Below are 21,317 nucleotides of genomic sequence, written 5' to 3'. Positions count from 1 at the left end.
TCAATAACCGAACAGAACTTCAGATCGAATTGCCACGGTATACTCATATGGAAAATGTTCTGGGTATTCAATTCGCACTCGATTGACGTGATATCATTTTTTCAACCATTGGTCATTATAATTGGCCTGTAATCGTATAATCCCAGAATAGTTTTCCAATTCTGATCGAAGATGATGAATCCAACCTGCCAGCTGGGGTTGAGGCCAGGATCATATCCCGCGCGTTCGACGAGCTTTTTGCATGACGAAGTTTACGCGCTTCCAGTCGCAAAACCCATCCGGATATTTCAATTCGTGAGGAAAACTTTTGGCGATAGGTTCGATTTGAACACGTTGATTAAATTTAATATTCAACCTCACAGCTTATCGTGGCGATTCTATTCGCTATTACCATCTGGTCACTTTCGAAAGAAACAACCCCGATGGACAACGTCGTTGTCATTATGCTGACAGCTATATTCAGCAGTTTTCTGTTCATCTCTTTGATCGATATAATCAGTCAGTTTGGAGGAGATCCGATACCCGATACACCCGTAAGTCTGATATTTGCGGTATAAAAAAAGAAGCAGAAGCTGCAGTTCTAATGAATAATACTGATTGAAATTTTACAGACCGATCAAAAATATAAATTTCAATATTCCAGATGTTTCTGTTCGGAGTAGTGGGCACAGTTCTTTTCCTAATAGCTGCGGGTGGCGTTTTTTTTATATGGTCGAGAGCTGGATCATCCTGGGAATTATTGTTGATAATGTGCCTCTGTGGAAGTTGTGCGGTTTTATACCTGATCGATGTACTGCTCATATTTCTTTACGGTTACTGAGATGCTCGTGGACTAAAATTATAGTCAATTACAACGCACGATTTCTGGACAATTCTTTTTTTATTTTGTACATATTATACGTATTTTTCACAAATTTTTCGATATTCAGAACGAAAAATTGACGAGAACTCGATCATTTCGATAGATAGATCAATTTGGCTTACAGATTCGGATTTCCAAGCTCGAAATACACGAGAACAGCATAAGAAACCCATTAAAAAACGTCGATTTTTGGGCTAAAAATGGAGTACCTATTTTTAAAATCGATCGTATGACCCTTTTTGGCGTATTTTGACCCCATGAACACGAATTTCATTTATGTATATCTCATTTTTTTTGCTCTGAGAGGTGAAAAATCGAAGTGTATATATAGCATAGTTTTTTGAGAAAGAGATCAAAGATGTAACCGCTCTTAAAATTCACATCCAAAACGCCGATAACTTGGCAACAGATTTTCTAGAGACAAATGAAACTTCAGTGTACTTGACAGATTAATGGATCAAACGTCAAACTACTTCGAATTAGTTTATCACGCGTTCCTTTACAGTTGATGATATAAACTTCATTAAAGTTAGTAATCTAACAATTCACAGTCCGAAAACCCGTGGAGGTCAACCGGAGAAAACCCAATACACTCTTTTAACATGGGTTTGTAGAAAATTTGAAAAAACCAAACCTACAAAAACTAAAAATCGTTTTGCACTATACGATACAGAAAATGAGGAAAAGGTCACCGGGTCTAACGTACAGTTTAAAAATACTGAGGTAGAAAATCCGGAGCCCTCTGATATCGAGAGAACAGGCCGAATAGAAACTAAAAATCCGAGGTGCTGGTGTGGCCGATTTTATCGAATAGCCAAACCACTTAGAACGGTTGAACTTGTAGGTTGATAAAAAAAAAAAAATCGAAATAATTATCTTCCATAATATTCCATTAAGCATAATGAAATTCATTGCTTGCCGGAAAAAAGCTCATCCTCGTGGCACTCTCTGCGCTGATGATTTACGCGATGGTAAAAAATTGGGGAAAATTATCGGCCGACGCTAAAGTTACCGCGATACTTTTGATCGCTTTATTTGCCACCTACCTATTCGTCCTGAGTCTCGACATGATCAGTCAAATAGCCGGAGGCACCGTACCCGACACTACGGTAAGACTGATTACCATTGATTTATTTTATTAAAAATTATACCGTGAGTTTTCCTTTTCACGATTAACAGATGCTCCTGTTCGTTGCATTGGGTGTTTTATTATTTGCTGCCGCAGGGGAAGGAGTCTACTTCGTTTTTTACCCGTTAAAACCCAATGCGGTATTCGTCGCCGTAATGATCCTGTGCCTCATCGAAGCCGCTATATTCCTGTTAGACATAATTCTGCTGATACTGTGAGGAACATGTGCCCAAAAACTTCGTTCGCATCTGACCACGAGCGAATAAGTAAAATTATTTTTATCACATTTTAAGGAACTGGCGACAATCTTGCATGAGAGTCGACAGGTGTCCTTTTGGCGCCCCGTACAGCAACGTGACAATTTACAGACCAAGTGAAAATTACTCCCAAAAAACAATCAGCACCTCAGAGCCACTGGTACGTGTAAAATTCCTCCAGATTCTGGTGCCTTATATAACTGACTCGAAAGAGGAAACTAATCGAATCAATTTTTGAACGCAAAATTGTCGCTCATCAGCCGAACGTCCGGGATGTAACGACGAGCGTAAGCGATTACGAACGACCGTCCCACCCGGATTTGGCAAATTTGCACAAATTTCGTAAAATCGGAGTAGGTCAACGACGTCAATACACCGACCGGCCGGTCACCGCTCCTTCTATAACGAGCGTCAAGGTCATCGAAGTGCAAACGGAACCACCGCGACAAAAAGCAGTCTCCGACGTCGAGTCGATGGTGAGGTGTTTTTCCGCGTCTCGATAAACACAGATAAATCGCACGTGCATCGTTTCCTTTTTTATTTTATCAAATAGATCGTTGCGGACGTGAAAGAGGAACCGGCGCAAACGACGCCCAGATGTCCCGTTTGCGCGAATAATTGGGAACGATACGGAAATCGAAGAGTACCCGACGAGTTCGGACTTTGTCCGACATTTTTACATTTGGCACGAGGTTTTGGAATGTGAGTGACCCTTTCGGATAATTTTTTTTTTCGACACAGGAAGATCCTCGAGTCCTAATTCGTCCTCTCGTTAATTAGGTGCAATTGTCAGACACCGTCGATTACACCGTTGGGAAGGATTTCTGGGGGATCAAATGCGGTATCTACTTCGGAAACAGATCTGAGCGTCGAAAGAAAGAATCAAAAGCAACAAAGAGCTGAGAAAAAGTAACAAATTTGGGCTGAATGATCAACGGATATCTGTAATCACAAGTGTTGGATTATCAGACGAGCACAAGTCCTATCAGAATAACCCGGAGATTATTTTTATCTATAGGCAAAAGAATGTTGGCTGAATATAAAAACCTGGAAAGTTAACCGTACTGATAATCTTGGCGATTAATTTTAACAATAGAACAAATGATGAAATAAAGGAAATGTCAAAAAGTGAGACGTCAAACTTTGAATTCAGACGGCATACACATTTTTCAGTAATGTTACAGAATAAGGTTTAAGTAATTCAATTAAGTTCCCATCATCAGCTATCACCTATACCGAATATGAGAATCACGGAACAAAACCTGGCCGCGGAATCCATGAAAGGTAAACTCCGAATCTGATCAAAACGTTCGATATTCGGTCACAAAAATTTTGGTTATCTTCTTGAGATCTTGTCAAAAATTTTACGAAATAAGCAAAATTAATTACCCGCAGAACCGAAGCAGCTATCGTCAGCTGAGAAAATCCGGAGCCTACAATTGCGATGGCGTGAAAAAAACGTCCCGATTACATTGAGACCGATTAGATTGATTCAACTAGTACGAAAAATCTTCATTCACTTATATGATTCCGACGATAAATATCAACCAGAACTAATCCTCAAAATTCACATGCCTTTATACCACCGGCAGATTATCGACGTCGTACTTCTGTCCCTCGCAGTTTTTTTGTGGACGATCGCAGAAAATCCCCTGGGCATCACAGCCTTAATTATTCTGACATTTTTATTCGCTTCTTTCGTGATCGTCATGAGTATCGATGCCATCGGTCAACTGGGAAGACGTCTGGTGCCAGACTTGCCGGTGAGATGAAGATGTGTACTTGCTGAGCTAATTGAACTTGAACGAAAATTTTATCACCTGAGTTTTGTGAGTAAAATTTCTTTCCACAGATGTTCCTGATCGTGCTTCTCGGATTGGTGCTATTCACATCCGCTGCGCAGGCAGTTTTGTGCTTGTTAATTCACCAAGAATCGAATGACAGTTTAGTTATAGCCATGATGATTTTGTGTCTGGTCGCAGCTCTATTATTTCTGCTTGACACCATGATAATGATTATGCAAGTTTTATATCCTCATATTATTAAACATAAAATTTCGCCAAATATGCGGTCTGACAGTGATATTCCGACTTCAGATACTGGAGATATACTTATACGAAAAAATCCGGGTGTCCACCGTGTTCGCAACTTTATCAAAAACCCTCCACTGACGTGATTCGAACGCTTCAAACTGACTACAAGCACTGGACAGCGAAGGTAAGTGTTACGAAAATATTGTAGCCGATTATATGACCAGAAAAGTTTTTTATTGAACTTTTTTTCTACAGCCAATAACGCGCGAGACTTCTACGAGCTTCAGTTGGCGCGAGGGGGATAAGCCAAGTCTGTCAACTTTTGGAAATGTTGGAATCGGGGAAAGAAGACAATACGTCGACAGTCCGACGAGTCCCGATACGAAATCTTCCCCGAAGTTGGTAGAAACTCAAACCGAGGAGGTCGAATCGGTGAAACGGACGGACAACGAAACTTCGGTATGACAAATATTCCAAAATCGAGAGCCAAAAACCATTTTCAAGTAAATTCATTTCCAGACGATCGTTGATGCCGAGGAAAAAAACGCGCAGACTTCATCACAGTGTCCGGTTTGTTCAACGTCGCTCGATTACTCGCCAGACGGAATCTGCCCATCTTTCTTAGCTATGTACCAGAATTTTGAGATGTGAGTAACCGGAGAATGCCCACAGTTTATCAAAAAAATGGTAAATATCTATTTTCTTCCAGGTTTTGTTGCGACCAAGGCCCAATCGCGAAGATAAAACAAGAGCCCCCGCTTCTCGTGGAGAGAGGAACATTGGCAGGCTCGAATTGTAGTGAGCGGAATTTCATGTAGAAATAATTCAGATGTCGACAAAACTTTTCAAATTATCATCAACGTCGGAGTTATATTTGTTTTTCAGGTTTCAAATCTACGGAATCAACGATTTTATGCATGAAAAAATCACCTCGGGTCTACGAAACTCGTGAGATTAATAAATAATTCGTTGACAGATGTAATCAATGATTGCTCGATCGATTAACTGTACGTACATCGATTAAGGTTGTTGTCCGACACACGGCGCTGGTCTGATCGCGCAACGAGCCGGTCTGCCTAATCCAGTGAAAAGGATAAGCTTGCCGCATTCCATAAGAAAAAGTAAAAAGACTCAAACATCGTCGCCGAAGCCGACGTCGGTAATGGACCAAAATACTGAAATTGATGCTGCGATTGGCACCGAAGAAGTCATGATAAAACAACCATCGATAGAAGAAGCGTTTTCCTCGTCACCCAAAGTTATACATAGTTTTGCGTCGAGCGATGGGTTCGAGTGAGATTTATTTCGAATTTTATTTTTCGTTTCGTATTTGATTTTTCAAATGTATGATCGGGTAAAAAGGACGAACGTGTTAGTATAACAGAAATATTCGCTGCCCTTTTTCAGGCCCAAGCAAGAGAATTTATTAAGAGAAAGCATAAATATGAAAACTCAAGAATGGACCAATGAAAAAAGTTCGTGTTCTCTTAAATCGAACGTCTCGCCACCGGTCGAAAAGAGTAGAATATCCGAAAGCTCGAAGGAAGGAGAAAAAGTATCTGCAGAAGAGATAGTTTTATCAAAAGGAGGATCTTTGGATACCGAGAAAGGGGATGAAGAGCTCACGTGAGCTTCATGCTAAGTTCACTGAGAAGCTTCGAATAATCCTTTCTAAAATACATTCCAAATTTAAAATCCCAATTTCAGCGTTGATACTAAAAGTGCAAGCACGTCTGATCGGAATAACATTTTTCAAAGCGATGCGAAAATCGAGACGATCGCTCCGGTTAAAACATCGCCGATTCGAGGGGCGAGGTGAGTTGCGAAAATTCAAAGGGCGTTATTCTTTCTACGATAATTTCAAACTATTTTATCGTAGTTCTATTTCTGCTGTAATAAACGCGCCGATTGAAGATCTCGTTCATACGAAGAAAAATACGAAGCACAGTGCCGGTTCGAAAGACGCTCAGCCCAAGGCGGTAAGTCTAATGCAATTTTATACGCCGATTGAAAAAGAAATTAAATAACAAAAAAAAAAACATTTTCACAGGGTCCATTTTGTAACTGTTCAAACCAGTACTACTACAAAGATGTGTTCGGCAGAAACATCTGCAATCATTGCGCCGATAAATATTTAATAAAAGTGAGGTCACGTACTTCTATAACTTGCTAAACATACCTGCTTTTGCACACGACTCGACGTCAACTTTACAATTGGAATATTTAAATTTAAAGATACCGCACCGACGTACCACGATTCAACCAGCTGTCGCCAACGTGAAATGCTGTGCCTGTTCGCAAGCAATTTTCTATCAGGTTCGTGTTTTATCCCAATTTTTACCCCGTTTGAATCTGAAATTCGTTTGCAAATATGTGTATAATAATTTTCTAACGTTAATTGCCCATTTTTCAGACTCCAGATGCTTGCCAGCCGAGAAACAGAAGATGCGGAAAATGCAGCAGGTATCAAATGTACGCGAGTAGCCAAAAGTAGCCGAAGAATTTTCTGTCAACGATCAGAAATTATTTCCCAAATTATTACCATAGATTTTGTGCGTGTAATGAGATGTAAAATAAAGTAAATTATGATATACGATATTGAATTTGATTCACATCGAGGGATTAAATTATCGGGGGACATGGGATGGGTAAGAAATGAAGTCAAATTCGTGCGAAACATAATATAATACATACAAACAAAAATAGGAAATTACAGAATGGGTTTATTAATCAATGGAAAATAATATACTTCACATAAAAATGCAGGCATGTTGGATGAGATGATTATTATCAAATATCACGAGGTTATTAATGCAACAGTCATTATGCAAATCTACCTTAAAAATTCTTAGCCTAACGACATACGTATGTAAGTAAATGGTAAATGAAGTGCATGCTTCGTGAAGCAAGTAATTTTTCCTCGGGAAAAAAAAATAAGATCGCGTAAACTGAAAGTAGCGTAGGTAATATTAAAAAAAAGAAGCTTATTTCTTATACGAAACAACAATTACTTAAGCATAACTTATATAATTCTAACAGTAATAGGAAAAATATTAGGGCAAGCAATTTCGGTATTGACAATAAATTGCACCTGTCGACGCTCAGTATAACGTGCGGGAGAAATTAAAATGTAATTAGTTTCGTTAACGAGATAAGAAAAAAAAAGAATCTGATGTGCGGAAAAAATTAGTAATTCAATTGTAACCCCACACTCTTTGTACTGCACAATTAATATAAAGTTCTTCAAACCTAATTTGATATTAAAACGATACCACAATATCTCTTGTTTTTCAGGGCATGATAAAATGCTGGTAAGAACCCTCGAGCCATTCGGTTATTCAATTTGATTTTTTTTAAAATCAATTCATAATACATGTACGATGTAGTATTTTATCTATGTATACTCGTTCGAATGAATGTATATTATTGGGTTCGGAGTATATTGAGAAATTGATTCATGTACGCGTTCGGAAACAAACGGGAACAGTTCACATAATTCTTAACCGTTGATAAAACAGGAAGAAGAATTTTTTTCAGATGGTAAAAAAAAATTGATAATAATAATATTTGCGGTGATCATATTAGACGCTTCGACAGTGAAGATAGAAAAAGAACGGTAAAATATACTAGATAACTAGTATAGTAAAACAAGATTAATAATCGCAGTGGTATACTAATCACTTCACGATGCGCTTTCTATCTTTACTGAGATAAAATAATTGATGTTTAAAAAAATCTCAAGATTCACGTAGATTTCTTCTTACAGCTTCTGTAAAGATCAATGAAATAGTAACTCGCCAAGACTCGGAAGTCCCGATATAGTCTTGTATATGGTAAAACTTTTTTATAGTAAATAATTATATATGAGGTGTTTCTTAATTAATCAATTAATGATACTCATTGTACTTTTTCTTTGGCAACTTAACGGCAAACAACTTCATCTAGCGATCTGTTAAAACTACGAAAAGTGCGTCAAGTACGGTTCAGTCGGGAAACTCATAATCCTTATGCTATTAGTGATTTCTGATTTCTGTTTTTTTTTTTTTTTTGTTGTCAATTTACGAACCTCGACCATCTCGCATGTGTGGCCTGTTCAAAATCGGGCGTCCCGATTGAGGCGCCATTATTTGTTGTACGTTGAAATAATTTTCATTCGGTAAGGCGTTAGCAGTAGGCTGTGGGACACGAGTGAAGGTAGTTTGTTGGCCAAGCCGATGATTCGCAATTGCAGAATTACGATTTTTCAGTACGAACACCCTGGGGTGTGCGTAAACATTTGGTCGATCCCCAGTATATTGAGATTGGGAGTAAACGATCGAACCGTTCACAGGATTTGCGACGTTCGATCTATCTGGATGGAACAACATCGGACTTCCGTTGAAATTTTCATGGGACAAATTACCGTGCGCGTTCGATGCCATTTGAGCGGACAGCCAAGCCTTTTTTGAATTCGAGTCCACATTATTCGCGAATCTTGGAACTGAATACGTCACGTTATCGACCGCGTTGTTGGCACGAGTGTAACCGATCATTGGTTGCCCGAAATTAGCACCGTTTCCAATACGTTGCCTTTGCATGAGAAAATTCCCATCGTTTCTGACATTTTTCAGAGAATCTTGAATACCCCGTGAATTCTGCTGATTGATAAATGAATTGCACTCCACCATATTCGAATATCGAAGATCGTTATTATTGATCATAGAATTGATAGGTAACACTGACGCCACCGGCGACGATTGCCATTGGTGATTCATATCTAAAAATTGCCGTCGATCTACATCCTGGTAAATTGATTGCAGCTGATCGATCGAATATCTTATTTGGGGAACAATTTTATTTAAATTCGGATCCGAAACTGGGTAATGTACTCGATTGTCATTGGTCAGCAGATTTGGCGAAGAATAGTTACGTAGTGCGTAGTAATCGCGAAGCGTTGCCGAACTGTTAGAAGAATTATGCGATCTACCGTTTCGACCCCTGGGTGGCTTGTTGTCGCGCGATTCTCTGCGAGAGTTTTGTTTTCGGTTTTCGACGACGGACTTCCCGAATACCTTGGAGAATTCAAAATCTCCGTGTTTGCCTTGGTTCTTAATACGCCGCTGTTTCTGTTCCGGTTTTTTTTTCAACTCGTACTTCCTTCGATTTTTGTGCGAGCTCTTATCTCCTCGTTCAGACCTACACTTTTCTTCCTTCGAACGAACTCCGTGCGGCGTATTCGTCGCCGTAACGCTCTCTGAATTTTTCAAAAAAACTCCGTTCCTACGTCCGTATCCTACCGCACGATTATCTCCGAAATCTTCGACTTCGTTCAAGTTTTCCTGCAGATTAGTCGAAAATGTGTAATTGTCGAATAAATTCAAAGACTCTATTTTTCGCTCGATATAATCTGAACTTTCAACCGATTCGCTGTTGGAGCAACTTCTGACGTCTACCGAAAAATTCTCGCGATTAACTCGATCGTAGTTATTGGTTTGCTGGTCTGCGTCGATCGAATCAGTCAGAGTCTGAACACCCGAATTTATCAAGATCGAATTTTCTTGGACGACATTTTTCGAATGACTGTACAACGAAGTCGAGGGATCGGAAATGTTGAAAGCCGAGGTGCCGTTGCCCGAATTTGGGAATATCCCAAACACGTTGTTGTTATTATTGCTGCTCTCCGAGAGAGAACCTTGACTGGAGCAGCCCGAAGAATCGGAGGAATACGATGCGGCGTTCGATTCACAAAGAGAATTTGATTTTTTGCAAATCTTCGAAGACTCGGAGGAATTTTTACATCTCGAAAGCAGACCCAAGTCGTTATCGCCCCGGCCCATTGAGCCGGAATTTCGATCGATGCTTGATCGAACTTGCTCGAAAACATCCAGATCATCGCTATGACTGGTGTAGGATGTTTGTTCCGAGTTTACCAAACTTTCGTCATTGAAGCGATTCTTGTCGAAGCGATTTCCGTACTTTTGGAAACTGCGATGATTTTCGTCGAATGATTCCTGAATAGAAATGCTCCGTTTGTTCCAGGCGAGATTTTCGGCTTGCAGATAAGTGCGGATGCTGTGGTCCAAGAATTCATCTCTGGTACGTCGTCGGGTTTGACATCGTCGTGTATCGCTACCCAGTACCAGCCTAGATATATCCACGTTCCCTCCTTCGTCAAGAGTCCCGCTCTCCTCGACCTTGCATCAAATTATCAACACGAATTTAGGCATGCAGGAATATTGTTTGAAAAAATTCGCGCCAATGGAAATCGAACATAATTTGCCTCGCCATCCCTCGCGTGTTTTTTTCTCTTCGAATTTGATTTTTTTGTCGTATGAAAATTGTTGTTTTTCGGTGCTGGAAGAAGTTTCAATCGCTCCATGACCAACTTAAGTTCGACTAACGTTGCCTGAATACGAACACAGATAATGCGCATCTGTTTCGTCACAAGATTTCGATGACCCCTGACCATACAAAGCAATATCAGCGATAACATCTCGCCAGCAGGGGGTCTTTTCATATCATGTTTTTGCAACCCAGAGACGTCATGATATTTGAAAGAGACATGTGAGACCTTTCGAAACATTTCATTTGCGTTCGAAAATAGTTTTCACAGCTAAATTATTTGCGTATACGTGTACAATTAGTAAACGTGGAAAAGGACAGGTTCAGGATCAGGATCAGTCGAAGAATAAATAGTTCTTAAATTTTATAACGTGCATACAAACAGAGAAATAGGAGATTTGAAAGGAGAAGAGAATCGCGCGACAGGCGAGTGGTGAGAAAAATATCAAGTGCGTTTTACGAACCATTTCTGCTTCGGCTAGGTTTACCCATAGCTTGCGCCACGTGCTGAATTTATTCTGGTCGCTGAAGTTGTACTGCATTTCTTTGGACGCATATCTGGTCGATAGAGGACTACGGTAGTTGCGAAACTCCTCGTTGGTCTCCTTCGAATCACCCATGGCGACGTAGATTTTAGCGAAATAATAAGGGGAGAGTTTAATACACACAGAACGTACCTCGACGCCGGCAATCAGCTGACTGACCTGCCCTCGGTTAGCCGGCTTGTCCTGCTCGAGCAGTCGACAAATCACGAGATTCGAGAGACGCCTGGGTGTCGGGAATCTAACTAAATTCAAACGTCGCGCAACTCGGATCAAAATACAAACGCGACATTGTTGCCTACATACAATTTCAAACTTGCTAATGCCTGAATTTTTCGATACTGTCCAGATTTGATTTGTCAGTTACGAAAAAATTTTCAGCATCTCAAAGATCTGTTGATCGAATGTTCCAAATTTGATACTCAGTTACGAAAATACTCTCAGTATCCCAAAGATCTGTTCATCGAATGATTCAAAGTATACGAATTTTATCTATCTCGTTTTTTCGTCTGGTGCTTTACGAATTTAAAAGATTTTTGGGATAGCCTACAGTCAGCTGCATTTCGCATTTTATTTGCTTTGCTTTGCTTTTTATTTAGCTGGACTTTGTTTACGATTATGGAAATAATATGAGGGGATAATATTCACCTAGATTCGCTATCCCGAAATGGTTTTATGGGCACGCGGTGCACTTCTGACTCCGCATGTACGGCGTATCATAAATGCGTTGTGATTTAACGTGCAGATTTTCATCAAAAATTTTATTCATATGGCATGTATTCGTATTGTCTAGGTAGTTAAGGCAGCGATACTCGCAGGGACAATAAAGAGAAGAATAAGAAGAAGAAACAGCTGCATCAGCTAAAATCCCCACGTTCCATTTTGTCGTGGGAGCGAAATCTAAAGTGGATATTATTGTCAACAGATTCAGGGTCACTGTTCACTCTTAGACTCCCTTTCATTCTGCCAGAGACGCGTCGTTTAAAAAATTATAAAATATCTTTTTTACATTTTACAGGGACAACGAGGCAAACCATATTTCGACTCGATAATTATCGTCGACACGCCCCTCGCGCGTCAAGTTTCGAGAATAATATCACGCAATGCGAATCGAACGACATTGAAGGAAATTAAATACAATGAAACTTTTTCGAAAACCGAATACAATTTCATTCAGGTATAATACCTTCTACGATAAAAGCCCCAACTCTATATTTCGCTGATAAAATTCATTTCCTTCAATGCTTCCGGTCGCGAGAGAGCGAAAAAATTTCAATACAACAAATGCTCACTATATTCGCAGGAAAGATGCCCGGATGTGCCCAGTCTATGCTAACTTCGGCGCCTTCGAAAAGTGTAGTTCTTTCGGGGACGAGTCTTCTTCTGGCCATGGCAGCACCTCGATGTGTCTTGTAGGATATCAATGCGTATTTTGCCTGATTTTTGACAGTCCGATAAACCGCCACCTGCCCAACGTCGTCGGTGATTTCGTAGACTTTCTAAATTAATAACGACTCAATTCAATCAACACGGAAAATTACAGATCATTTCAAAAAAAATCTCTGACAAGTACCGAGATGCTGTGAGGGTATTGAAAAAAGTGTTCGATCAGAATCCTTAGATAATTAGGTTGCATCGACGATAGAAATTATTTTGAAAAATATTTCATTACGAAAATCAATAAAACACTCACCCTGATAATAGTTTCGGAAGAAATATCCGGGGGTAATTGGCCAACGAATAACTTGCAGTTATTGATGCTGGCGACGACGCCAATTTTCCTTCCAGGTCTTATCTCAAAATTATCCAATTCCTTTATAGCACGTGTAGCGTATTCCGATTTTCCATACATAACGAAGCAATAGCCTCGATTCGTCCCGGAAAAATCCATCATCAATCGGATCTCGTATACCTCGCCCATACGCCGGAATGTCGGATAAATTTCATCTTCGTACAATACCCTCGGAAGTTTTCCTACAAAAACTTCGCAACCCGGTCCGGGCGGAGGTCCTACCCATCCAGGAGGAGGTCCTCCGAGCTTTCTTTGCCCGTTTATCTGAGTCATGTTGAAACTGGAATCCGTTACCAGTTGGAGCACAAGCTTGCTGGTTTTCACTTGATCCTCAACGTTGATTATCGATCGGCGATAGCAATCGCTGGTATAATTGGTAGAAACGCTGAATTCCTTATCGGAAAATCGCGAAGCACTTTTATTCACCACCGATTGCACTCGGTCGTGATCCGTTGCAGTCGAATCTCCGTTTGCTTCATTTTTCGTCACCGATTCGTCGTCCTCCTCGTTTTTGCTTGGATTACGCATTATTTTTTTTTTATAGATTTTTCATATAAATTCATTAAACAAGAATCGTGAGTTGATTAATTTCTTCTCGATTGTTTAGTTGTTCGTTCGATTATCATGATTCCTCGGAGGAAAAGATTCAATTCATTAATTAAGAAAATTCATTTAAAACACTCGCAAATTGGATTCGTTTGATTATACTTCGAACTGGTGTAAATAAACCGCGTCACTGTTAGCAAAACGAAACGTACGCAGATATAACAGACGATTTTTCATTCATTTATCCGAACCGCAAAATTGACGATTATCAATAAAATAGATGGATAGAAAAAGAAATATTAATAATTCACTGATCACTCAATAAAATATACATTCGTAAAAATTAAAGACGGGGAAAAAAAAAAATCGATTTTTCAAAAGCTGCTTTACGCAACAACTGCAACGGGCCCAGACCTTGTTGTGCACGGAGCCTCACAGATCGCAGTCGCACGACCCTTGAAACAGCGAGGATCCAGATGACGTCTGCATCGTTCGATCCTGATTGGCCAAGCTTCCGAAGAAGGCTGGGTTTTACGCTTTTATCTTCTTTCAAAAAGGCGTTCAAAAGGGCAGCCAGCTACATCTGACGGAATAAATTATTAGCGCCTTCGTAAAGTGATCGATTTCACCGATCAATACCATATTGGGGACCGACGATCCTAGGAGCGGAAGGGGGATTACACATTGTTGTCGACGTATCGTCGTCAATAGGCGATCGATGTTTATTGGGGAATAAATATGATACATTTCAAGATGCATAAATTCAGCAAAATACTTTCACTCGTTCAGTATTAGTTGAATCGTTTGAAATTCAATTTTTCGCAAAGTCGCAGATATCTAATGGCAGAGAAATTGATTTCCCTAGGCGACGTTTCGATAGCGTCGCGATATTGGAATTGTATCCGATATTTTGCGAGGCTAGCCAATTTTTTCTTGAGGCGAAATAAAAATGAAAATGGCGTTTCGCCGAGCGAGCGTTGACCTCATGACGGCCCATTACATTGTTGCGACAAATAATCCATCCAAATAAAATACATTGGTATACCATGGAATTGTACGATCCTGTGGACACGGAGGATTCGTACAATGTTGTATAAAAATGGAAAATTTTTCTTGTTGCGCACGTGCCACAATGAAACGAATTCAACTTCAACACCGAGCATACTGGACGTTACGCTTACAAAATAACTAAAATTCGAATTTCGTACACCCAGGACCGGCGTCAATTAAAAAATATTTAGTACGTACACAAGTTCAGGGTATATGCAGCCTACGGAAAATTACTATAATTTAATTTACGTAAACTTTCTACAGGCACGCAACCTGTGGAATTACCTTCCAAAGTCATCGCTCTTTTTTTATTCGTCATTATATATTTTTTTTTTCTCCTACCTGTTCCACATCCATGCAAAGACTCTGATGACTCCGACTCGGAATCCTGCGACTACATGGCCGCCAATGTCGGTTGTGTAACTCGAGTTAAGCTAGCCGGTCGGCAGATACTATGGCGAGGAAATAACGAATGAATTACGAAAGACAGGTGACAATGGTGTCGTTGTTGAATGAAAAATACATCTACGCTACAAACACGTTCTACCTGAACGGTCTATGTTTTTTTTATTCTGTCCGAAAAATTTAATGATCCCTGATTTCGATACTGCAGAAATTACGGGGAACGAATTTTCGATAATTTCATCAGAATTATTTCCTCGATATTTTATTGAGGGTTGAAAGAACAGGTCCAAAGTGTGGATAGAATTTCGGTCGCACCGCCTTATTCACTTTCGTTATCGTTTATTTATCAGCCAGTTCGTCTTGCGAGTATCTTTTGTCGTTCTATTTAAACTCATGTAATGTACTTCGCAGCAAATACCTCTGAATGCATTCATTGAACTGAAAATCGATAACTTCTGCGTAATAAATTGGCGTAAAATTGGGGATCCAAAATATTCTAAGGCGAAAAATTTCGGTTCACCCAACACGATCTAAACATTGGATCAATCCTCATTCGTATCTGGGGACATCGAGAAGTTTCAAATTCGAACCGAGAAAACTACCCCTGCGATTTTGGATTCTAACGAGCTCTATTTTTCCATCCGATTATACACTGCGGTCGATCTTCGGAGCTGCGCATTTTTTCGCTGTTCCGGTTTGATAATTGCGTCATTCAAACCGTGAAGAGTGGAATTTTGGATCTGAAAAAAATATGGGGTGGGTTTTTAGGATTCTTCTTTTTTTTTTTTTCCACGTTTCGCGCAATTCTGCGACGCCAATGTCGGCTTGTGATAATGGTATTGTTTCGAGTTACACGGGACAAATGGACAGACAGAGACATGAGAGTACCTACCCAAACGCACACTATAACGCATTATATATACATATATTTCCATTGGAATTGACAGAGGCCACCGTGCGCTTACTTGCACTGTAACCGCCTTGCAACGTGAGCCCCGCGGTTTTACTCGACATTATCTCTTCAGTCGTTGTCGGAACAGCCCAACGGTAGTCGACTTTAACGAGCGCCTCTTTTTCCGCAAAAAGTTTATTTTCAAACCGGGCAAAAACTGGTACCGCGATAATAGCTACGCGGGGGTGATAGTGCAGCCTACAGCGTATACTATACAGCGCTAAACATTTTACTATAATATGTTACGCCGTGCGGTAATCGGGGAATTTTTCGCATGAGTGGAAATATTGAAAAATCATTGCAAATTTATGAACAATTCAAAATTGAGAATATAAAAGTGGACAAATTTATCGCCGATTTCATAAACGTTCCATATACGCTGTACCGCAATCATGTGGAACCGAAAAGTGTTTATAAGAATCATTGAAGTGGTAAGTGATTTTTTTGTCCGATGGAAACTCGAAAAGTAATTGATTTTGAGCGGCCTGGATGCAAAAGGAATTTTACCTTTGCTTTGAGAGGGAAGCAACAGCGGAACGACGCTCTATAAAAATTACTAAACGAAATATTTTCAGCTCTTCTGCATGGCCTGCGTGATAGCGCTTAGGGTTACCGATGACGAAAGTCGAAGAGTTTTTCACTACCTTAGAAATCGAAGTAGGGAGTGGTCGCTACTTAACAACGTCACCTGGGGCACGATAGGTATCTAAATTTTATTACTAACAATAAGTAAAAAAGTCAGAGCGTCAAAAAAAATTAGATGAAAAACGGAAACAAAGAATTACAGCCTACATTATTGTTCGTATGCGTCGCATAGATTCGCGAATGCCGAGAAAAGTTATGTAAATGAGAGCAACCTTGGTCCTTGAATGACCCAGTTCTTAGTAAGTTTACATAAATTTCATGCTAAAGAACATGACTAAAAAAAAAAAAAACCACAGGCGCAGCATTGGCTACAGCTACGTGCGGTGGCTACGTCATCGTCACCGTAGGACTTTTGGTGGCCGCTGCAACCGGCGAACTTCGGGGTAGATTGACGGTAAATATGCACGATGTGAAAATCATTGGAATAAAAATTTTTTTCAGTCAATCTTGTTGTCAGCGTCACATGCTGTGACCGACAACTTGATCATCCGAGCGACACGAGTGTCCATAGTACTGTAAATTTGTCGAGCGATTTTATGCTTCTTTTTCTCCGTCTTATTTGCATATACAGTAAAAACAGTTTAGAAATGATATTGTCATAATTTTCCGCTTCGCACGGTGTAAAATTTAATCTCACGCACGATCTTAATTGTCATCTTTTCATAATATGATCTCGATAATTGAATGCGACCGTTCGCGATCGATTTGCATATCGACGGCGTGAGAAAATTCCGGTAGACTATACGATGAGTGAAAAATGGCGCAAGGCGTTGCCTGGTCTACGAGATTCATCGTACAATAATTGCTAACAAGCCGTAAACAACGATATGTTATTATTTTTCTATGAGACACGTAATATCCATCCGTTCCGCAGCAATTGAAACTTACTTATTCTCGCAATGACTCACAATCAGAATCCAGCGGCAGCAGCAGCCGCACGCTAAATCTTGAATCTCTAAGGTCGACTTCCTTTCAACCTTGAAACGCTGCAGAAGTTCCTGGAAACTTTTCAACGACGATTCGATGTTTCTAAACGCCCAGATTTTCTCTCCCTCGTATCGGCTAATTTTTTTTTCTTTTTTCTTTCCAATAATTATAAGGAACTATTTCTCCTGGGACTTGGTGTAATTTTATTTGGGGTCGTCGGAGCTCTTTCCTTGGCGTCGATCGACAGCGTCCCGGAGGATCTGGTAGACAATGCCGCGGTTCTTGGAGCTCTGTGCCTCCTGACGGCTCTGGTGTTCATCGTTGATCTTCTCATGAAGGTTCCTGGGAACAAAAAAAAACACGACAGCACCCAGACGAACGGCGACAAGGATTTCGGTAAGGCAAACGCGACGGTGCTCGAATCAATATTTAGGGAATACGATGGATTTTGTCTCTGCTAATGAAAATTAATTAGCCAAAATATCATCGGAGATTAAAATATCGAATAGTGAACCTATAAATCTTTTTAGTAAAGGTACCCATGGCAACGCTGAACTCAGAGAAAGAAACTAAATCATCGGGGAGTAACAACAACTCGATAAAATCTCCTACGGAAAATTCTGCGGCTGCTAAAGGATCCGTTAATACCGGTTTCGACCAATCCGAATCGTCTTCCGATCAATCGACCGAAAAAATTTACACTCGGGGGGACCAACCGTCTTCGCGTGCGGGTGATCCCGACGCCGATGAGCGGGATGTGGAGATCGTTCGAAACGGCCATCAGAATATATCGGAACGTGGAAGACCGCAGGATGTGTACGAAGTCGAACGTAATCGGAAGTTCCAGGATGTTGGAAAACAATTACGAGAATTTACGCAGGGATTCGAGTCCACCCAAAATGTTAGTAACGCGGGTGCTGTCAGGTACCGAAACGCGGAAGACAGGAACAACGCGAGACGGGAATATTTCGAGGGAGAAACACGACCGTACGAAAGGGAGAGTATGAACGGCGGCTACTTTAGAAATAAGGACGCTTACAGACGTCCCGTCGACGAAGTAGACACACCCCTATTTCCGACGAATCTTCAGCAGCAGGACGATAGAGGCGAGCCAATTTTCGCGAAGATCATAAATCCCGGTGTAAAAATAATGCGAGTTGATCGCGATTTCGGCGTCAGCAATATCCACCAGGACGATTACAGAAATTCAGATTCGAGTCAGTACGACAACGTACCGACGAGGATGCGCAGGATGTCACCTGGGATATTGAAAAAGAATCGCGACGTTTCCTTCAACATTCCATCGCCCCCGAAAATATTTTCATCCGGCAATAACAGGCACAGAGACGAAATAGAGAGACTCGAGGAGGCTTTCACAGCTTTACAGAATTCGATAGGAACTCAGACGAATTCCGGCAGTCAGAGGGACGTTAATTCCCCGTCGTCACCCAATGATCCTGGATACGTGAAACACACCGCTAGCAATTGGCCTCACGATCGCAAATCAAAAACCCCCGGATCCAGTCCAGATCACGAGAGCAAATGATCTGAACAACAGACGAAACAAAAAAAAATCACAACCTGCCTCGCGTTCGTATCAATTATTTTAATTTCAACAAAAAATATTTCTTCAATTTATATCAGAAGAAATAAAAATTGGTTCACCTGTAATTTTGCCTCTTTCATCGTGACGATTTTGTTTTCTCTATTCACGAAGTCGCCTCCCATATTGTCACTGCAATAAAATTTTTATAACTTTCACACCGTTAAATTACACAATCTCCGTTTAGTTGAAATAAAATTGAAAGAAAACCTGGCTTTGCTCGACTCTCGTTCCATGGCTACATATTTCCTGTATTTCACACGTTTTTTGTCAACCATCGCGACGTATCATCGCTGAGCCAAGTCTGCGAACACCGAGTTTTTGTTTTTCATCAATTAATTTACAAGCGCTTAATTTTTCTGATCAAAAGATCATCTCGTTATCATTGTACAAACATTTATTTCGTGTATAATACGCGATAATTATTGCAACATCACACCTATGTATCTTTAGATTGTAGATAATTCGGTCACAAATAATTTCCCTACTTATCCATTTTTCTTTTCCCCAATTTTCATTTGCTTGATCATACGAACGATGTGTAACGATAATGTTTAATGAGAAAAAAAACAAAAATTTCCTATAAAATCAAGGCTTCAAGTTAATCTACGCAGACACGATCACGTAAAGCTTATGTTAACGATATTATTAATAACGATACTTAAATAATAAAATACATAATAATTTCTCTTCTTCCGTTGTATGCGCCAGTTCGATCCAATAAAAATGAAAGTTGTACACTATATTACGTAAAGGAAATTCAAGGATATATCGTTTGAATTAATGACGTAGGCCTTCGTTTGGTACACAATTTGTTAAAACGTTCGATGTTTTTTTCTTTCTTCATATATATATATAAATGTTATAAAAAATAATAATCGTGTGTTAATATTAATAATATGTGTATTGTATATTTTTTAACGACGTGTTAGGTACTTAGCTGTTAAAATTATATTGTTATATTAATCATATAATTACGTGTAGTATGTAATGCAACTTTTTTTTTTTTTTCGTTATATATCGCTATGTATTTTTCGGATTACTATCATTTGTATTTAGCTTATTATACAATTTATAAATATACAAATCCATTCAAGTACCTAAAATTCACAACGTACGTGTTGCGTGATCTTTAAAATTGCTAAAATTTATTAAACGTACGATTGGCTGGTATATCATCGATGAATGTTCAAAGTTGTTCAACTCTAGACAAAATTCCATTCTGGATCTCCAGCTCTTCTTTCTTACTTTCTTTTTTTTTTTTTTTCAATACTCGTATTTACAGTAAAAAAAAAAGATAATTATAATTACTTATAAATGCTAATTACTTGAGCATTTTCCACGCCCTCTCCCTTCCTCGCTCCGAGTCTTGATATGTGCGCATGTGAGTTTTAATATCAGAAAAGTAAAATCTACGATTCTTAATTCATTAATAAATCTACCTATTGTGTAGTGTGCTTGAAATTTACACTCGGATTTGGCGCAATCGTTGTATCCATTCATGAGATGATTAGTTAACTCCCACGTAGTTTCTAATAAGCATGGATAATTATTTAATATTTTCTTAGGATAACACGACTACGTTCTCAATTTTCATAGCGTAACCAATGTATTTACAGTGTATGAAGTATTAATAAAAAAATTATGAAAAAAGAGTATATACTAGAAACTGCTAAACATCCGTAGAAACTATAAACCAAAATAGACTCGTCTATTTTTGATCTAAATTGAATTTTTACGTTTTTTTTTTCTCTTTCTATTATTAAATGTTGCGTGCTATGATTAACAATTCCAATACTCTCTGTAGTATTTTGAGTACAATTTTTTTAAGGTAGAATAAATAATAACGTTAAACATGAAAAAAAGTAGTATTGTATTTATGTATATCTTGTGACTTTTAAACGATCCTCAGATATTTGCTGCAGACTTTTTTTTATTATCTCGAACCAAAACCAACGCTGGCTCCCTGGGCGTTGGTCATTCTTTGTTCCATTGTAATGTACTGTCTGATTAATCGCGATATTTCATGGGCCTGTTCAGTTTGGAGCCTAGTTATTCTCTGCTGCATCAAATTACCGCATTTCATATCAAGGTATAAAGTTCCTTCTTCGGATTTTACTTTCCGCGTTGATATCACCTCAGAATACGGATAGTGGTACAATGTTTCCTGTAAAAATTTTCAATTCCAATTAAGTCGGTCACTCGATATGAAGCTGATTTCTACAACAAAATAAATTAGAAAAATAAAGTCGG

The 21,317-nt window shown here is 39.4% G+C and overlaps 5 protein-coding genes and 1 long non-coding RNA gene across 14 annotated transcripts in view; 4 read left to right on the top strand and 2 right to left on the bottom strand.

Moving 5' to 3' along the window:
- The window catches only part of LOC105693572 (adenylosuccinate lyase), a 28,838-nt gene extending 13,186 nt beyond the window's left edge, over nt 1-15,652 (bottom strand). Inside the window, exons 1-3 of one of the 3 annotated variants that reach the window (XM_048653612.1) lie at nt 12,838-15,652; nt 12,437-12,643; nt 8,332-10,454 (exon numbers count right to left, since the gene is read on the bottom strand). In XM_048653612.1, coding sequence (XP_048509569.1) covers nt 8,340-10,454; nt 12,437-12,643; nt 12,838-13,464 — 2,949 coding nt within the window. In that variant the 5' untranslated portion in view covers nt 13,465-15,652 and the 3' untranslated portion in view covers nt 8,332-8,339. Of the gene's footprint in view, nt 1-8,331; nt 10,455-11,066; nt 11,313-12,436; nt 12,644-12,837 lie in introns of those variants that run through there. The other 2 variants (XM_048653613.1, XM_012413597.3) reach the window with 2 other exon arrangements.
- LOC125500565 lies at nt 55-3,170 on the top strand. Its single transcript, XM_048653620.1, has 4 exons — nt 55-2,408; nt 2,509-2,724; nt 2,802-2,950; nt 3,029-3,170. The coding sequence occupies exons 1-4, from the start codon at nt 2,304-2,306 to the stop codon at nt 3,159-3,161; spliced, it is 603 nt and encodes a 200-aa protein (XP_048509577.1). The 5' UTR covers nt 55-2,303; the 3' UTR covers nt 3,162-3,170.
- Nucleotides 4,327-6,874, top strand: LOC125500564. Of its 3 annotated transcripts, none has more exons than XM_048653618.1 (8): nt 4,327-4,465; nt 4,537-5,079; nt 5,167-5,229; nt 5,307-5,574; nt 5,689-6,096; nt 6,161-6,424; nt 6,517-6,597; nt 6,695-6,874. In XM_048653618.1, the coding sequence occupies exons 2-5, from the start codon at nt 4,944-4,946 to the stop codon at nt 5,909-5,911; spliced, it is 690 nt and encodes a 229-aa protein (XP_048509575.1). In that variant the 5' UTR covers nt 4,327-4,465; nt 4,537-4,943; the 3' UTR covers nt 5,912-6,096; nt 6,161-6,424; nt 6,517-6,597; nt 6,695-6,874. The 3 variants fall into 3 exon arrangements, with proteins under 3 accessions (XP_048509575.1, XP_048509574.1, XP_048509576.1); XM_048653617.1 differs by having other exon boundaries at nt 5,689-6,260; nt 6,332-6,424; XM_048653619.1 differs by lacking the exons at nt 6,517-6,597; nt 6,695-6,874 and having other exon boundaries at nt 6,161-6,260; nt 6,332-6,470.
- LOC125500568 lies at nt 10,906-12,587 on the top strand. 3 transcript variants are annotated; one of them, XR_007277943.1, is made up of 3 exons: nt 10,906-11,035; nt 11,938-12,321; nt 12,448-12,587. It is a non-coding gene; the product is annotated as an uncharacterized LOC125500568 (long non-coding RNA). The 3 variants fall into 3 exon arrangements; XR_007277942.1 differs by having other exon boundaries at nt 10,919-11,051; XR_007277944.1 differs by lacking the exon at nt 10,906-11,035 and having other exon boundaries at nt 11,443-12,076; nt 12,163-12,321.
- A 311-nt stretch (nt 15,653-15,963) lies between the features above and the next one.
- Nucleotides 15,964-20,722, top strand: LOC105693577. Its single transcript, XM_012413604.3, has 5 exons — nt 15,964-16,320; nt 16,465-16,591; nt 16,831-16,928; nt 17,635-17,857; nt 17,992-20,722. The coding sequence occupies exons 1-5, from the start codon at nt 16,282-16,284 to the stop codon at nt 19,005-19,007; spliced, it is 1,503 nt and encodes a 500-aa protein (XP_012269027.2). The 5' UTR covers nt 15,964-16,281; the 3' UTR covers nt 19,008-20,722.
- Nucleotides 19,444-21,317, bottom strand: part of LOC105693576 (unconventional myosin-XV) — a 75,272-nt gene continuing 73,398 nt past the window's right edge. For all 3 annotated transcript variants that reach the window (XM_048653605.1, XM_048653603.1, XM_048653604.1), the window contains one exon: nt 19,444-21,231. In XM_048653605.1, coding sequence (XP_048509562.1) covers nt 21,001-21,231 — 231 coding nt within the window. In that variant the 3' untranslated portion in view covers nt 19,444-21,000. The remainder of the gene's footprint in view (nt 21,232-21,317) is intronic.

Source organism: Athalia rosae, chromosome 4, assembly GCF_917208135.1.
Source record: "Athalia rosae chromosome 4, iyAthRosa1.1, whole genome shotgun sequence".
NCBI lineage: Eukaryota > Metazoa > Arthropoda > Insecta > Hymenoptera > Athaliidae > Athalia > Athalia rosae.
This window is presented reverse-complemented; position numbering and strand designations above follow the sequence as displayed.

What these genes read in the sequence shown, in the direction of transcription:
- LOC125500565 (XM_048653620.1), top strand. Translation starts at nt 2,304, where the DNA reads ATGAGAGTCGACAGGTGTCCTTTTGGCGCCCCGTACAGCAACGTGACA. An exon ending in TCTCCGACGTCGAGTCGATG is followed by an intron (nt 2,725 to 2,801) that starts GTGAGGTGTTTT and finishes TTTATCAAATAG; the next exon opens with ATCGTTGCGGACGTGAAAGA. An exon ending in TTGGCACGAGGTTTTGGAAT is followed by an intron (nt 2,951 to 3,028) that starts GTGAGTGACCCT and finishes CTCGTTAATTAG; the next exon opens with GTGCAATTGTCAGACACCGT.
- LOC125500564 (XM_048653618.1), top strand. Translation starts at nt 4,944, where the DNA reads ATGCCCACAGTTTATCAAAAAAATGGTAAATATCTATTTTCTTCCAGG. An exon ending in ATTGGCAGGCTCGAATTGTA is followed by an intron (nt 5,080 to 5,166) that starts GTGAGCGGAATT and finishes TTTGTTTTTCAG; the next exon opens with GTTTCAAATCTACGGAATCA. An exon ending in GCGTCGAGCGATGGGTTCGA is followed by an intron (nt 5,575 to 5,688) that starts GTGAGATTTATT and finishes GCCCTTTTTCAG; the next exon opens with GCCCAAGCAAGAGAATTTAT.
- LOC105693577 (XM_012413604.3), top strand. Translation starts at nt 16,282, where the DNA reads ATGTGGAACCGAAAAGTGTTTATAAGAATCATTGAAGTG. An exon ending in CGTCACCTGGGGCACGATAG is followed by an intron (nt 16,592 to 16,830) that starts GTATCTAAATTT and finishes AAAAAACCACAG; the next exon opens with GCGCAGCATTGGCTACAGCT. An exon ending in AACTTCGGGGTAGATTGACG is followed by an intron (nt 16,929 to 17,634) that starts GTAAATATGCAC and finishes AATAATTATAAG; the next exon opens with GAACTATTTCTCCTGGGACT.